Source organism: Astatotilapia calliptera, chromosome 1 (assembly GCF_964374335.1).
Source record: "Astatotilapia calliptera chromosome 1, fAstCal68.1, whole genome shotgun sequence".
Classification (NCBI taxonomy): domain Eukaryota; kingdom Metazoa; phylum Chordata; class Actinopteri; order Cichliformes; family Cichlidae; genus Astatotilapia; species Astatotilapia calliptera.
In genome coordinates this window covers 33,914,503-33,931,869 of record NC_137422.1, presented here as the reverse complement: position 1 = coordinate 33,931,869, position 17,367 = coordinate 33,914,503, and the positions used below count along the sequence as shown (strand labels likewise).

General features: G+C 40.4%; 1 protein-coding gene across 2 annotated transcripts in view; it reads left to right on the top strand.

Annotated features, from left to right (window-relative positions):
- Positions 1-12,923: 12,923 nt before the first annotated feature.
- Positions 12,924-17,367, top strand: part of lrrc49 (leucine rich repeat containing 49) — a 34,289-nt gene continuing 29,845 nt past the window's right edge. Inside the window, exons 1-8 of one of the 2 annotated variants that reach the window (XM_026174229.2) lie at positions 12,924-12,993; positions 13,101-13,222; positions 13,348-13,413; positions 13,509-13,557; positions 14,012-14,212; positions 14,339-14,432; positions 14,950-15,153; positions 15,976-16,042. In XM_026174229.2, coding sequence (XP_026030014.2) covers positions 13,139-13,222; positions 13,348-13,413; positions 13,509-13,557; positions 14,012-14,212; positions 14,339-14,432; positions 14,950-15,153; positions 15,976-16,042 — 765 coding nt within the window. In that variant the 5' untranslated portion in view covers positions 12,924-12,993; positions 13,101-13,138. The remainder of the gene's footprint in view (positions 12,994-13,100; positions 13,223-13,347; positions 13,414-13,508; positions 13,558-14,011; positions 14,213-14,338; positions 14,433-14,949; positions 15,154-15,975; positions 16,043-17,367) is intronic. The other variant, XM_026174238.2, reaches the window with a different exon arrangement.

The window sequence follows — 17,367 nt, the reverse complement described above, 5'->3', positions numbered from 1 at the left end:
GTCTCTAAGTAGGGGAGCAAATTCACGTGTTTCTAATTGGAAAATTGGCGTGCCAAGGACGAACCCCTCCGCTAACGCTGCTAATTGGATAATAGGGTTTTAGCGTGTAGTGGCAAGCAGGAGGCAAGTTTTACAGGTACATGTCCCCAAAGCAAGCAGGAAAGTTGAACAACAGTAGCCGCTCGGGAACGGTAGAGGCGGCAAGGGGTTAAAAGTACAGATAACTAAACGTTATATTTGTTTTATTCTGTTATACTTTATTCAAAAACGATGTATTCAAGATTTGTATGCAACTGGCCAAATGTACGGGCCCACTGAAACCCACCCTGAACTGGCAGTTTAAGGTTTAAAAAAACAGTTTTATGTTCTTGTTATAGATTTTTTTCCTGCTAAGTTATTGCAATATACTGTTTCGAAGCCATGTCAGGATTTTTACTTTTTGTTAAATTTTATTTCAAATAAGCCTCTGTCAGTGCGCCCCAGGGTGGCTGTGGCTACAATGTAGCTTGCCATCACCAGTGTGTGTGAATGGGTGGATGACTGAATGTGTAAAGCGCTTTGGGGTCCTCAGGGACTAGTAAAGCGCTATACAAATACAGGCCATTTACCATAAGTTAATCCAAAGAATATTAATTCCAAAAATGATTGCCAATATCAGTGACCATTGTTGATGTAAGTAAAAAAAAACAGTAAATATTTAACATTTTTATTTAAAATGTGTGCATTTCCTACCAAACCATACTTCTGTTGTAATTATTACTTTGCTTGCTCTTTAATGAAACTAGTAATATAAAAGTGAAACTTTTTGTTCTTTGACTTAGGCCCTGAGCCCTTAATAAGAATAAAGTATATTTTCAGAGTCACTGATTTCATTACTGTTATAGAGGAAATGTATGTAGGTGTCCAGCTGGAATATTATAATTATAATCATATGGTCACTTTTTTATAGGCTTTACCTGAGGTCCATTTTTGCAGCTAGCCATTGGCTTTCAGCTAATAACCCTGCAAATCACCCACATCGATGTCATGCAGCCCTGCGTGAAATATCTTTACTCCTCCCCACTGGCAAGCCAGGCTCACAGCTGGTGGGCAGTCTGACTCATTCTCTGCACCACATGCCATACAGTGCTCCAGTTTGTGTACAATGCAACATGGGGAGAGAAGGGGGGAAGGAGAGAGACAATGAGTGAGAGAAAGGAAAGAAAAGTTTGCCAACAAATAATCTAAAGCATTTAGTGTCTTATTGTATGCTTATCTGCTAGGATCAACTGAGAGAGCCTGCCAGTTTGTAGAAATACCCAGGATTGCATTTGTGTTTTCTGTCTTTTTCGGTTTGTAAATCTAGTGAATTAGAAAAGTTTTCTGTGAAACAGAAGTCAGAAAACACTGTTAGGGTGATTGTGTTCATGGTAAAAACCTCTAAATAATCCCGCAGTCCACTTCCTCTTAACTATAATTGTTCCTTGGCATACATAGCCACTTTCATTTCTTTTTTCAAACATCTGTTCATCTCTTTATAGTGTTTACAAAAAATTTACAATGAGGTACAAAAAAATCTTGTTTATGTGATTGGAGTGGCTCTGTATGATTCATCTGCATCTCATAACAAAAACAAAGTAAAAAAGAACTATGGGGAGTTTCAAAAATCAGAACTCTTTGATTGGAGGCACCTTTTTTGTCCACATCTTACTCTTTCATCTTTCATCATGAGTATTTTCTACTTCTTGGACCAAGAAAACTGAACATTAACCATGAAAGAGGGAATTTAAAGAGTTTTTCACTCCTTTTTTCCCACTTTTTTGAGCTTTTCTGTTTTCAATTAGATTAGATTGCTTGTATAATCCCACTTGGGCATTTAAATTAGTCACAAACAGAGTATATAAAGTAATCTAATGCATACAAAGTCTGGAAACAATTTAAAAGATACAGACATATTTATAGATTTCAAAACTGCACAGTTATTAAAACAACATTAAGAGCATAACAATGAAATGACAAAATGTGCACTGCATAATAGCAGACTTGATATAAAACATGTTACTGAAATACCCCAGTGAACATATATGCCTTTAGCTAATTTTCTGAAGTCTGTATAATCAGCAAATCTCATGTGAGCGGGAAGAGCATTCCATAGGTCAGGTGCCATGGCCTCAAAAACCTGCATGCCCACAGGCAGGTTTGTAAACCAGACAATAATTTTCTGGTATTCAGTTATAGAGTAATGAAAAGGAAAAGGTTCGGCTCTGGTAAGGAAGCAAATGTGCTGTCACCAGTGATTAATTGTCCAGCCTTTGATTTAAATCCAACCCAATATGGCATTGATTTTATAAGATAAAGCTTGAATTCCTGATGCTGTGTGAGTCCTTATTAACCAGTCATTAGGACTGAAACCTCTCAGTTTTAGATTTTTACAGATTTACTTTCAGAAGACAAATGTTACCATATTATTAAAATATATCAATGTATTATGACCTCAAAGCAGAGGTCAGTCATGCTCATAACTTTCTATTAAAATCAAAAATTCACAGATCTGGTTCATTTTCTCACTGCACAAATTATGTATAAAGCAATAAAAAACCTGCTTCCTGACAATATTCTAAAACTGTTTTCTAAAAGGGAATGGGGATACAATTTGAGGGGGAATTAAATTTAAAACATCCTTGTATCTGTACAACATTAAAGAGTTTTTGCATCTCTGTGTGTGGAGTGAAGCTGTGGAACAGACTAGGTAAAGATATGAAGCAATGTCCGAGCATGGCGCAGTTTAAAAAGCGGTTTAAGGATATGGTTTTTACAGGGTACAGGGAGGAGGTAGAGATTTGATAGGATGTTCTTGTCTAATATTTTCATGTGTGTGCGGGTGCACGGGTATGTTGGTATGGGTATATATATCTGTAGGTTGTGTATCCTTTGAGGTGTTACTGGGGTTATTGAATGAGTATATATGTGTATGTGTATATATGTATGTATGGATAGATAGAAACATATATATATATATATATATATATTAGGGGTGCAACGATATTCGTATCGATATTGAACCGTTCGATACAGTGCTTTCGGTTTGGTACGCATATGTATCGAACAATACAACATTTGTAATTTATTTTATCAACTTTCCTTCTGACGATGCTGTCTGTGTGGAGCGCTCAGTGAATCTGCGTTCGACTACTCCGCCTAGGCTGCACTGTCGAGCGCAGATCCACTGAGCGCTCCACACAGACAGCATCGTCAGAAGGAAGAGCGCAGGGCAAGCTAGCGAGACAGAAGTTAAGCTCTCCTTGCAACAAGCAAATTGAACCTCATTCAGATCTGGCGTTTGGAATTATTTTGGTTTTCATGTGACGTATGACCCTGAAGGTAAGCGAGTCATGGACTAAAGTAAAACAGTATGTTGGATGTGCCATGCAATGCTCAATTACATTGGTGTGAACTAGTGTGTTAGCGCAGTTAGCTCGTAAGGTGTTGGCCGTCTAGCCCCATGCACGGAGCGATCCGCGGTAGCTGGTTAACGGAGATTTGCCGTGTTGTGGCGTTTAGGTCATTTCAACGAGATTAACCTGAAAGCACTAGTGGGAACACAACGAATATGACTGCACATTTACGCCGACATCATCCTAGTGCAAAGACAAAAACAACAAGCATGCTACTAACTTTAGCCGAGTCATTTAGACAGCTGTTAGCACATGATTCTCCTTATGCTGCTGAGAATATAGCCCAGAAGAAGCGGATAGTATAGCTTTTATTTTGGAAAGAGCCATTTCTCTGTAATAAACTCTCTTTTCCAAAGATGATGTGATTCCTCAATCAGATACAGGGCTTGCAATATCGCTAGCCCGACGTCAGAGCTAGCGATTTTTTCAGTCGGGCTACCAAAATCTATCTCTTCCCTGCCCGTCGGGCTATTGTAGGAAAAATATATGTCAATGCTTTTGCATTCTTTCGGAAATGTAGCTGGGTAATTATGTCATTGGCATCGGTGAGCCACTGTCAATATGTGACATATTGAAGTCGTGTTTGAATTTGCGCTTGTTTTTTGCTTTCACTTTGCAATCGTGTGAACTGTGTATAGAGAGCGACAGCACTGATCTGTGAGTGATGATAATTTGTGCACCAATTCCTCTGACATCGTCTTATTAATCGTTAGCTTACTATGCAAACATGACAAGTGAAATCTCCCGCAGCAAGCTTAAACATGTGAGAGGTTGATCGCGCAGAGAATCGCTGAGCTTATGTGAGTGCATGTCTAAAAGCATTTCAGTTCTGCTGAGCCAAATAAGACAGGTCAGGGTGAAGAAGTGACAGCCAAAGAAAAGCTTACCACAAAACGGAAAAGTTATGACAAATCAGACTATAAGGCAAAAAGAAAGTGCAGCTTTATGGTTTCATGGACAAAAGAATCTCCGTGGCTGCGATATGACGAGCTAAATAACCAGGGCTGCACATAAGTGGTCCGCAGGTGCGCATTCGCTGTCAAAATAAAAAACACGCACAAGGGTTAGGGTTAAATTTAAAAACTGTACTTTTGAGTTAAAATATATATTTATAATTTTAATAAATGACAAATTAAAAATGCATGAACATTTTTTTGTATCGAAAAAATATCGAACCGTGACACCAAAGTATCGAACCGAACCAAACCGTGAATTTTGTGTATCGTTGCACCCCTAATATATATATATATATATATATATATATATATATATATAATTAATAAAAAAAACACATAACATATAATGTAATTGCAAGGAGGCATTTCTGTAGTCTATTGATTACTAGATAGTGGAAAAGGGGTGGGATTAAATAAGCTTGTGCTTCTCCCTGCTCCTTTTTGAACATGAAAGTTATTTGTAGTTGTGGTTGCTCGTTTTCCTTTTGTTTTGTTTTGTTTATTTGTCTCTTTTACTTCTATGTTGTTGTACTTTTTCAACATGTTCAAAATAAAGAATCAATCAATCAATCAATCAATCAGGGTTTCATTACTTTCTGCATCTCAACAGCTAGGGTTAAAACATCTCAACAGCTCTAGGATGGGTTATGATGAAATTTTGAACTGACATTACCCTAAAAACTTGTGTAACCCCATGACCTTTCCCCTAAATCTATGACATTTGGATCCACATTGCCTGTTCTTTATCTTTGTTGCTGGTGCTAATGTTACTATATTTATGTTAGCACAGCTGTGCAGCCTGACAGCCACTAGCAAATGTTTAAAAGCAAAGGAACCACTTAAAATGACTCATTTAATTCAGAGAAAGCTTTCAGATGGGCAGTATATCCACCTGAGTTTAAGATTCTTAAATAGAAAGAGTACCACTGTGAAAACCTTATTTGCTATTTTTGATGTTGCTGTCTTGTTGTTGTTTTAAGTATGTAAGGATGTACACTAATGCTCGTCTCTTTAGCAGACCCTGCCATTATTGGTATGATTTCATATGATCGAAAGAATGGTGCTGAACAACCAGGCAAATTTTCCCCTTCATGTTTCTATTTTACTTTCCTGTTTGAAGAAATGAGTCATGGTTGTAACCCTGCTAGTCCCCACTTATTCCAATCCACATGACAAATAAAGTGCTGTTTGGGCATGCATACATTAAAGTAATTCTTTCAGTTTTGTTACACTGTGTGTTTTCTCTTATTACACTTTTTTTTCAAACACTGACCTTGTTATGTAACATATAATGATACTGTGGATCATACAATCTGTCTGTAGGCAAAAAGACAGAATTACAGTTATACTTAAAGAAGCACAAGGAAATAAATGTTTAAAATGATTAACCCCTCATTGTCACGTTCATTTAATTTCACACAATCTGTGATGTGACATAAATCGTTTCAGCTATTAAGGGTTAACCAAAAATGTTTGCTAACCGATTTGAATGACAAGAAAAACTGGCGCGAACTCAGTCACCCCCTTGCAATCTTTCTCTCTTTTTTTCTGTCTCTCTGTCTTTAACCCAAGTGTTCGCCCTACACTGTAACCATGTACACGCACATGGGGGTTGCTTTTTGTCCGTAGCAGGGAGGCAGATCGCTTCAATATGACTAAAGGGGATCTGTTATATATCCCCACAGCATGAGAAATGCAGGCATACACACACTTCTTTCTTTTTTCCTTTTGAATGTTTAGAAATGATGTTTGTATATCTAGATTTCATCTGTCAGTCAAGGCAAAGGCCACACTGTGCTTTTGCCAACAAATCAGCACTGATGGTACAATTACACTATATTTTGATTATTTGTTGTTTCATGATGAAAAAACACATCCCCCGAGGGTATACGTTTCTCTGGCAACCAACAATATATGTACCTTTTGCTGTGTTGTATGTCAGACCTATACAGAATGTGATATTTTCAGGTTCACATTTCAAATGTTTGAGGGCAAGCTGTACTCATTTCATATTTATGTGTGGACGTATCTACCTCTTTGATCTTTGTTAACTATAATTATAATCTTTTGTAGTTGTTTTTTGGCCAATTTAAACTTTTGATGTATTAACAAAATATGTAATGGCAGAAATTTGCAAAACAAAAATTTGGTGCTGTGTCTGTTTTCTGTTCAGGAAACAACAATCTGAATTAGAGCACCAAATATCTGTCTATATAGAGCTAAATTTAAATAGTACTTTGTCAATATGGCCTGCCACTCAAACTGTTCATCACCTCCCATCATATGTGTCAGCCTGTGCTTCATGAATAGACAATGACAGGCAGTGTGTGGGATGTCCCTTTTGATGAATCTGGACTTGTCTTCACTTAGCAACAGCTTATTACTGCCAGAGTAAAAAGGGCTGAAAATACATCATAATCTATTTTATGACAATTGTTGTTTTGGCAAGGCTGCTGACTAACCACCCCCTGGATTAAATGGTTCTTAGAGTGAAAAGACTGGTAAATCTATGGATAAAGACAAGGTGCAAAATACCCTCTGTTTACGATATTACAAGAATAAAACAAAAATATAACTTGTATTCCGACTTTGCTCTGTACTTTGTTGAAGCACCTTTGGCAACAATTATTGCATATGATGCAACGAGCTTTATATGCAAGAATGCACACCTATTTTGGGGCAGAACCTCTCAAACTCCATGTGGCTGGATGGGGAACAGCAGTGCACAGCCATTTTCAGATCTTTCACGAGATGTTCAATCGGGTTCAAGTCTGGGCTCTGGTTCTGATAGGACATTCACAGAGTGGTCTTGAAGCCACTCCTTTATTATCTTAGCTGTGTGCTTAGGCTTGTTGTACTGTTGGGAGATGGGGTATTCTGGAGCAGGTTATCATCAAGCATGTACATTCCTCCACCCATCTTTCCCTCTACCCTGACTCAACCCTCCCACTTTTTGCTGCCAAAAAGATATCCCCACAGCATAATGCTGCCACCACCATGCTTCACTACAGGGATGATTTTGGCCAGGTGATGAGTGGTGCCTGGTTTCCTCCAGACATGACACTCAGCATTCACTCCAAGGTGTTCATTCTTTGTCTCAGACCACAAGATTTCATTTCTCATGGTCGAGTCCTTCAGATGCCTTCTGGTAAAGTCCACACAGGGTGTGTTTTTTATTGAGTCCTCTCTACAATACAAGCCTGGAAGAGACCTAGTGGTTCCAAATTTCTTCCATTTGATGATGGAGGATGGAGGCCACTGTGCTTATTGGATCCTTCAGTGCCACAGGAATTTTTCTGTTCCCTTCCTTGCTTTGACAGGGACTGTCGAGTATGAGACCTTACATAGACAGGTGTGTTCTATGTCCAATCTCATGTCCAATCAACTGAGCATCCTACAGATGGACTGTGAATACTTATGTACTGTTTGTTAATGTTTTTTTTTTTTGTTTTGTTTTTTAAAGATTTGCAAGAAATTCAAACAAACTTTCTACACATTGTCATTTTGGGGTATTGAGAATGGAATATTGAGGTAAAATGAACTGAATCCATTTTGGAATAAGGCTGTAACATGATGAAACAAGTGAAGCATTCACTGGATTATCAGCAAGGGTTCTGCATCATTTTCTGTGAACAAGTGGATGATTTCTGGGAAGAAACACCGTGGATGAGTTTTTCAAAATCATTTTTTTGGCCTTTGAGCACCACAAGGTCATCTAGTTCATTGTCTTTAAGAGAAAAAACTGTACATATGCTCTCCAAAATACACCAATCAATAATAATCCCTCTCAATAATAATACATTTGAAATAGTATTTTTCCATCTCTACTTGACAATGGTCAAGTAGACACTAAAAAAGCAGTTTGGGAACAGGGCCAGTGTATTTTCTTATTCTGATTCTACAGTCATCAACTCAGTATAGCAATTTGTGTTTTTAATTCAGTTCCCTTTTTTTGTTTTTTTTGTTTTCAGCTTAGTACTCATACATGTTGTGTACTTATATATGGCTGTACATGTTGTGTACAGCCATATAAAGTATGGCTATGTCTATAAACTAGTTTAGATCTATTAGGCCTGTGTTACATACACCACATACTTTTAACTAACTAACTGTCATTCAAATTCAGGTAGCTGCACAGATAAAATGTTAAGAGGGCACAGGAAGCTAATGCTGTGGATGAATCAGCATTCTGAGAAATTCCAAAATTGCAGCTATGACTTAGCGACACAGCTAAATAGAACATAATTAGTGCTATGTGTTGCACCTGTGCCTTTTCTTATACTTACAGAGAAAAACAGTGCAGAAGGTCTGCTACGAGTGTTAATGTGTGTTTAATTTTATTTTTTGTCAGCACTGCATCAATTATATGGAGTGCAATAAAGTAGTGACAAAAAAAACCCTCAATATTTTCACAGGTGCAGGTCGAAGTAATTACAGGGTTTTGAAATACTTTGGTTTAATTGTATTCAGAAATTTGATGGGAGAAGTGCATACAATACACATCTAATGTGTTTTATATGCAAATGTTGTTTAGTTGTGTTACATATTACACATTACACTACAATTAGGATATGCGGAAGATACTGCTGCTCATATTCTTTCGACCTATCTAACTTTCTTCTGTTGGTTGGCTGGCTTGAAAACACTGACTCTACCTCAGTCTCAAAAGTTGGTGTGACTGACCAGGGCAAAGGTTAATAGTTTTTGCTTGGTCTACCTCTATGTCAAAGCAGTGCTTTTTTCTTCTGCATTAACTTTGAGATAGGTGTCTTCTGAGAGGGGATATTTGATTGGCTGAATGCTATCCCTGACCTGTTTAACTGAGAATGATCTTCAGTGTGATGTAAAATGGAAACAAGACTCAATACTCTGTAAACACGGATAGCCCCAAGTGACCCTCGTACTGCCCACTCTCTGTTATTTATGTACTTTGTCAGATGCAGCTTATAAAGTGAAAGACTAATTACAGCAGCTTAGAGAGCCAGTGCTGCTGCTTTGGGATACTACTTTCAGTACCCCAGTTCTACTGTTTCATGATAATTTGACCAAAAACAAATTAACTTGTGACATAACCTTGATGTAAACATGGTATGAAATAATAGCTTACAAGGCAATAATATATTCTATTAAAAGATAAACAAATTAAGGGGTGTTTAGTAATGGATTACATGTAATCACAATTATATAACCCAAACACAAAAAAAAGTAAACATAATTAGCCTGAATTAGATTTGCAAGATGTGAGACCAGGTTATAGTTACAGTACTTGATTGTATTTTGATTACTTAATAAGTAAGTAAAGTTCATTTAGATATTGTTTTTCACAGTCCTCATGAACTGGAAAAATAAAAATAATCTTAATTCTAACCAATATAGAAATTATCTATTAGATTACATTAGTCTTGATACAGCCTCTGCCACCACATCAGATCAATTGCTCTGGGCTCCTTTGATCAGCTCCATCACCTAGTGGGGGTGGGGGGTCATAGTTTGGTCCCGCCTTCACTGTTGTGATTGGTGTGGGGGTAGGGACAGGCTTAGGGCGTCGGGGGGTTCCCTGGAGGCATCTTCCTTGGGGGGCTCAACCCGGGGTAGCGGTCATGTCCGGTTAGGGGCTCTGTTGGCTCTCCGGTGACTGTTTCCTCGCGGCTGCGTGCAGCGGGGCTAGGGGAGGGTCTGTGCTGACGGACGTGGGTTACTGACCTGGTAGCCTGGCTGCCCCTGGGTGGGTCCGGGATGGGCGTGAGGTTCTGGGGGCGCTCCATCTCTGGGCTGGGACCCGGACCGGGCCTCGGGGGCTTGGGTCCTGGTTGGTGTGTTGCCGGGGTTGTGGGTGGGTGGGTGCATGGGGGCCCAGCCCTGGAGCAGGGTGCCGCCGGTGCGTCGAGCCACCTGGGGGGCTCTTCAACTGGTGGGGGAGATTGTCACATCTTGCAGGAGCTTTCCTCTCCTCAGGAGCTGCCTCTGCAGGAGGGGGAGATACAGGAGAGGTGGAGGAAGATCTCAGCCTGGGTGTTTATTGTCTTATGTAGTCTGGAAGATGAGTGGATGGTGGGGTGGGTGCAGTTTTCTCTGTGGTGGGGTTGGGTGGACTGTCCCGGGCTCTGTGGGGCCGGGCGGCGCTGCTGCACTGGGCCCGGTCTGGATGGGCCTGGGCCCCCTTTCCCTGGCGGGTCGCGGAGTATGGGGGTGCCTACTGGGGTCAGCGGGGGAGCTGGCCCCAGGGAGGGGTCACTTGCCCCTCCCTTCCTTCCCTCCCCATCTCCATCCAGCTGCCTCCCTCTTCCCGCTCCACCACAACCACCCACACATGCAGGGCCTTGGAGTAGGGGTATGTCACCAGGGTGCAGAGGAGGCTACCCCCCCCCCCCCCCCCCCCCCCTCTGTCCCCTTCTGGCTGCCTCTGCCTCAATTTTATTCCACAACTTAGACATTCACATTACTCACACTCTCATTACACATACATATAGGATCTTGGGGGTGGGCACGATACACGGAGTCCAAAGTACCATCAGGGTGTACACCCCACCCCTGGCATCGTTGCCCACCTCTCAATTTTAAATACACGTAGACATTGAGGGCTAGCAGGAGGGACCATGCGCTTACCTGCTGCTCTCTGGCAGGTAGCTCCATGCCCTCCTGGGTTTTAAATGCACCTTAGAACACACATGCATCAACATTACAATGAGCGGGTGGAGGGAGGTTCGGAGTCTTCTCTCACCCCCGTTCTCTGCGACCTGCTGGAGCAGGGGGGCTAGGACTAGGAGGAGGAGTTGGCCGTCCGACTGCGGTCTGGAGTGTGGAGCCTTCCTGCTGCTGCGGAGTCGGGGCGGTCTGCCTCCCCCCACCGCAGGGAAAAGGGAAACACCACCTGGGTCTGGGTGCAGTTCCCCCCTCCAGGGGCGGGGGCACCTAGACCCGGTTTGTAGAGTACGCTTGGGGAGTGTGATCGTGTGTACAGCGTCTCTTTATGTCTGTCTCCACGTTGGTTGAGTGTGGAGTAAGTGCATATGAGAGCATTAGGGTGGGAATGGATGTTTGTATCTGTGTGTGCCTGTATGTCTGTGTCTATATGTCAGGTTGGGTGTCAGGCGCCACCTCTCTGGGGACATCTCAGGCCCTCCAAGGTTTGGAGGCCTATCTCCCCCTACCACCACTTCCCCTGCCAGTGGCGGACTCCCTCAGACATCGGTGCGTTGGTGGTTCTTTGTGTCCGGGGATGGGCGTCCAGGTACACACCGGCTCACTCCTTGGCGGCCGCTTATCGGGGCCTGGAGCCTGGGGCTCGCTCGGGCCACTTCGGAGGTGGGGTGCCCCCGGCCTCTCGGCCTGGGGCTCGGTCACTCAGGCGCAGCTGGCTGCCGGCGGAGCTCACGGGTGCGTCACTGCAACTCCCCCTGGCTTCTGCTCCGCGGCTGCTGAGTGAGCCCTCATCTGGGACTCTCCTCAGCTCTTTCCGGGACAGTGGCGCAGCTGCCCCTCTGTTGGTCTTCCTTGGTCTCTTGTGTTCTGCGGGCCTCTGGATGTCTGGAGTTTTGATCTCCTCCACACCTCCTTCACGCCCTGGAGGACGGGGCTGTGGCCCCCCCACACCCTCTAGCAGATTATTACATGAAGGAACCTTTTAAAAAAAACAAAAAACAAGCGCATCCATGCTCACAGGTGTACACACGGGTGATCACACCCACAAACTACACCCTTTTTGGCTCCTACCTCAAAGCACACTGTGTTCTGTTGATCTTATGTGCTGCACAATAATGTTTAACATTTAGTATTTACTGTCATATTCCCATATATCATTGTGATGTTGTTTATTCTATTACTCTTGTTCTCTTCTGCTTGCTTTCTTTTTTCTTTCTCAGCAGGTGATCCAGGTGATTGATATATGCATTTTTTTTCTCTGCCCGTTCTGTTGGTTTTTGTCTTTTGCCCTTCTCCCCCGTCCCTCTTCTCAGCTGTTTCTCTTTCCCTCTTTCTTTCTCCCCTTCTTTCCCCCAGTCAAGTCTGTCCCGTATTCAGTAAGTGAAAATAAAATAAACAATAAAAGGTGAATCAAATAGACCATTACGGCAAGGCTGGGATGGTCAGTTTGGTAAAGTAAATCCGTTGGGCATCTTTCTTTGCCTTTAGACAACAATTCTGATGGCAAAAGAGCCAAACGGGACAGGCCAAAAAAAAAAAAAAAAAAAAAAAAAAAAAAGATATTGTTTTTCACAGTCAAAGCACTGTACAACTGAAATTACAAAAGAATGTCGACAGAAGGAATGATTAAATAGAAAAGGTTTTAGCAGTTTTTTAAAGAGTCCACAGTCAGCTAAACTGAACTGATGCGGTCAGCTGTTACAGAGAAATATTCAGGATCAGTTTTTGAAAAAGGGTAAGGAGACCCATGTAAATTCCCGATTATTATTAAGTCTTATTACTTAGAAAAACCCACGTTGACTTAATTAAACACCACCGAAGCGGGAAACGTGTTCTCATTTCCTTGCACAGTGCTTATTAGCGACACCGGAAGTGAGTGTAACCAAGCAACGCCCGTCGTTGCCGTGGTAACAGTGTTGCCCTCGGGGAAGTTTGTAGCTGCAGAGGTGAAGAGCTATTCTGTACGAGAAACGAATCTAGGCTATAACTTAGCTGTAGCAGTTGAATTCACATATTTATTTTAATCATTCATAAATAATACGAGTTTTCTTTTGTTTTGTTTTGTCAGGTGTGCTTTAACTGCCATCTTCAGTAAACGTTAGCTAGATGGAGCAGGATTCGGCCGAGGGTAAAATCATCCGCTCTCATAAACAGAACACAAGCGAAAAATGGATGTTTCTCACCCCTATGGTAAATACCGTTTTTAATAAATTTACGGACGCTTTCCAAACACTACTTAAAGTGTCGATACACGGTTATGTCTGAGCATATTTGCCTGTGTCTTATTAGATAAACACTGTTCAATATTTCTGTAGATCAACAGCTGCAAGTTGCACCTCACGACTGTGAAATCTCTCGTGCCAGCGAGAGCACAAGCGATGGTGAGTCATTAAAAGAGCACACTGGAATAGTAATGGCTATGTAGTGCTTATAGTTTTCAAGGCGTTTAGAGGTTGGTCTCTTTATCTTTTTTCAGAGTGAATCTCAAGATCATGTAAAAGAAACATTTAACCACTCTGACCTAGGTAGGTTTGACCCACTTAACTCATTCAAGTACTCACCACCCAAGAGGATTTTGTGTGATTCAGCAGCATATTTGCATATATTAATTACTGGGCATGGCTGTGGTTCTCAAACTTTCTCTGGAGATGCCCTGCTTCAGAAGACAATAAAGGTCATCTGGCATGCTACAGTTTTAAAATAAATCATCAACAATAGTAAGTATCTATTTTGGATTATAGAGAAATAAAAGTCATCATAATAGTCTCAGGAAAAATCTGTTTTGTGCATTTTCCCTTCAGAGTCATATTAATTTAACCAAAGTTTACATCACACATTTCTCTGGTTGTCCACAGCCCACTTGCAGTGGCTTAAAGTCTAATCAGTGGGGCCTGCTCCGCAGTTTTAGAACCACTGACATGCAACTGCTGTGTAAAAATGTTTTCTTTGCACTTATTTACTATATTTTATCTTTCGTAGAAAACAGTTTACATGCAGGCATCCAGAAAAGAGTTGTACAGGAACTATTTGCAAGTGACAAATGTACATATAATCAAAAAGTGCTGCTCAGTGGAGCTGCCGTTTCAAATGCTGCATACAAAGCAAGACACACAGCAAGGAGACAAACCCAGTGTACGGGGGAAACTTTTGGCCATGCCTTAAAAAATGCAAAACCTGCAGGTACTATTCAATTAAAAAATGATAGAATTAAGATAACCTTTGCATGCACAGTTTTGTAGACATATTTTATGTTGTGCACTTTGCTTTTAAGTGTACCCTGATTTCAGTTTGTGATATCTATTTCAGGTGATTTTCCTGGATGTAATTACAGTGCTGTGCCTGGTTTTCTCTCCACTCAATTGCCTTTCACATCCAGTTTTCAACGAATTGACTTGGAAAGGTACCCTTTATCTGCCTATGTATTCTATATTGTCTGTAAAGTGTTGTAGTACAGAGTTGTAGTACATTGCTGTCACTGTAAGCTGGAACTATCTTTAACATGTCATATGTATCAGCTGTTCTTTGAATCTTTTACCTGCAAAGGCATTCATATTCTTCTGACATGCTTATGCCACTGAATTTTATTAACTCATTCTGACCTTCACAGTCATCATTTGCTGTAGGAACCATGAGACTAACTAAAATGGCAAAGGCTTAAGATTGCCACAAGGGAGCAGCAGAGTCTCTTTAAATAACTAACCAGTATCTCCAGATAAAATGGCAGTAATTCTGACTAAATATTCTACTGACAGACTGAGCAGAAATCACTTAGTTAATATGTATATTGAAAAACTGATCTAGTTATTTGAATCATTAACCTGAGCTGACAATATTTGTTTCATTAATTCTGTTACAAAAATGTATAGATTTTATTTAAAGTCTAAATCTTGTGATATGTTTTCCCCCCAATACTTTAGACAATCTCTGGAGGAATGCCCACAGTTGGACTTTGTAAAAGAACTGCAGTTTCTCAACCTTCAGCACAATCTAATTACAAAGATCCAAAATTTGTCACATTTGCAGCAGCTGGTTTTACTGAATTTGCATGACAATCACATCAGTGACATGGCTGGCATTGAAGTTCTGAGGTCTCTCAAGATCCTCATACTGGGGAAGAACAGGTTAGTTGCCATGACAGGAAGTGTAAACAAACAAAGACAGCACAGATAGTACAATTATAGATATTATGAAGCTTATTTTTAGTATGATAAAAACATAATCGACTTTGACAATGTGCAGTTCAGTTGTGCTAATGCAAGATAACCACTTGAGTAGCTTTATTGTTCTTTTGTTAAACATCTCTAATAATATGGTCAATATGCAATGAAAGTTGCAGCATTTATTAATAGTTAAAAGGGGTTCAACAGTGCTGCCATGAAATGAAAATGTTGTTTACATTTAGCATTTAATACATTTGAATTAACTAGGTACGGCTACATGGTCAGCATCAGAAATGATTAAACCCAGTTCCATTTGAAAAGCAATCATCTTAGTGACATTTTTGTTTCAAAAGGTCAGCAGGTTCAGGATCAAAGTCACATCTTTTTGACATAAAGATCTTACAGGTGAACTCTGGCATTTCTTCCACTTTCTTTCAAACATGACATTTGTCTTTGCAAATCAGTATCTGAGGTCATAGTAACTGAACAGTAAGAAATTCCTCTACTTTATTTGTTGGCATTTTCAAAAGACCACAGCAAATTATTGTTCAGTGTTATATGATCTCCATCCACATGGAGAGCTCTGAACAATATATTACTGGATATTACCTGTACTGCTGCTGTTCCCTCAAAAACTGCAACCTTTTTAAATTTTCCTGTTGGTTTTTCATTAAGCCAGAATTAACATAATACGTGTTACGTAACTGTTGCCACTCTACAGACAAATTCTGTTTCATGTTGTGTTTTCCCATTATGTGTCACATTTTTCCTTGTACTTTGCAGAATTCATGAAATCTGCTGCCTGGACAGCTTGTCTAAACTGAATATGTTGGATTTGCATGACAATCAGGTGCTGTTCCTTTACCGTCATCCCTCCTACAGGACATGTATATTAAACAGTGTTAATTTAGTTGCCAGTGGTGTAAAGGCTGATCATGGTTGTAGGCTTCAAAGTTCAGTATGAGCGGATTGACTCTTCCATGTTCTAAACCATGTATTAGGAGCAGTTAATTCACTTTAATACTGAGGTTTGTTTTTAAAGCCAGAAATCTGGCTCGTTGTTTTGGGCACTTAACTTCAGCTTTTCACATAGTTCACAGCACTCTAAGAGAAGAAAGCACTGAAAACCATCAGAACCCACAAGCTGTTGTCTAATACCTACTCCCACATTAATTTCCTCAGTGGCCATCGCATAATTTATCGAACAGATGGAACTGTTTTTTTTTATGTTTTCAGCACTGGGTAATGTTTTGAACTCTTGTAGATTATAGTGTTCCTAAATTGTCTCATTCTATTATTATCTATTATTATACTGTTTTGTTCCTTGAGAATAGAGCCTGCTTAATGATATTAAAAGCCTGAGAAATAAAATTATGTCAAATGAGAATTTTAACAACTAATGGAAAAGGAAGACAACATAGAAAGGCTTCCCTTGGTCAAATTAGTGTTTTGCCAGAATGCCGCCTACACGCCTCCTCAGAGAGCTACTCCAGAGCTCTGGTAAGACTTGCTCTCTTTCTGAGGTCGGTTGCTCTTTACACGAGCAAGCATTACAGTTGCCATTCAATGATTGTTAGTTTTACGTTATTTTTCCTGACAGAGATTTCTCTGTTGCCTCAACAGTGTTGACTTGTGCTTACTAACTACATCTATATGGTTAATTTTAGCAGTTTTTATAATCTTGCAGTTGAATTAATAATGAAACTTCTTTAGCTCTTTTGCTCTTATTTGTAATGCAAGCACATTATATTTAGGCTTGTACTCTGGCAGACACCTATTGTGAAGCAGATGATAAATCTATCATTCTCACAGGGCCAGTTTGTCTTTCAAACACTGAACTTAAAACCTTCTGTTTTGTGCAGCTCAATAACTGTTCAGTCATATTTTTAACACATTTTCCAAACTCACAAGAGATCTGACCACCCAAATGTATTCTGAATTGCTGCATAATGATAATTCAAGATTATGAAGTGGATGAATTATAGTTGTTGTTTAGTGACTTTTGGCCACAGAACACCAGCTGCTTGTCTTTTTCCCCCCCTTTTGACCACAAGCTTTGCATCACTGTTATCCTTTCTTCCCCCCATCCTTGAGCTGGGAAGCTCACAAACATCTAAAACTCAGCCATTTTACCCATTTATTGCTGTACCAGCGAGAGGTTTCTTTTCCAGTTTG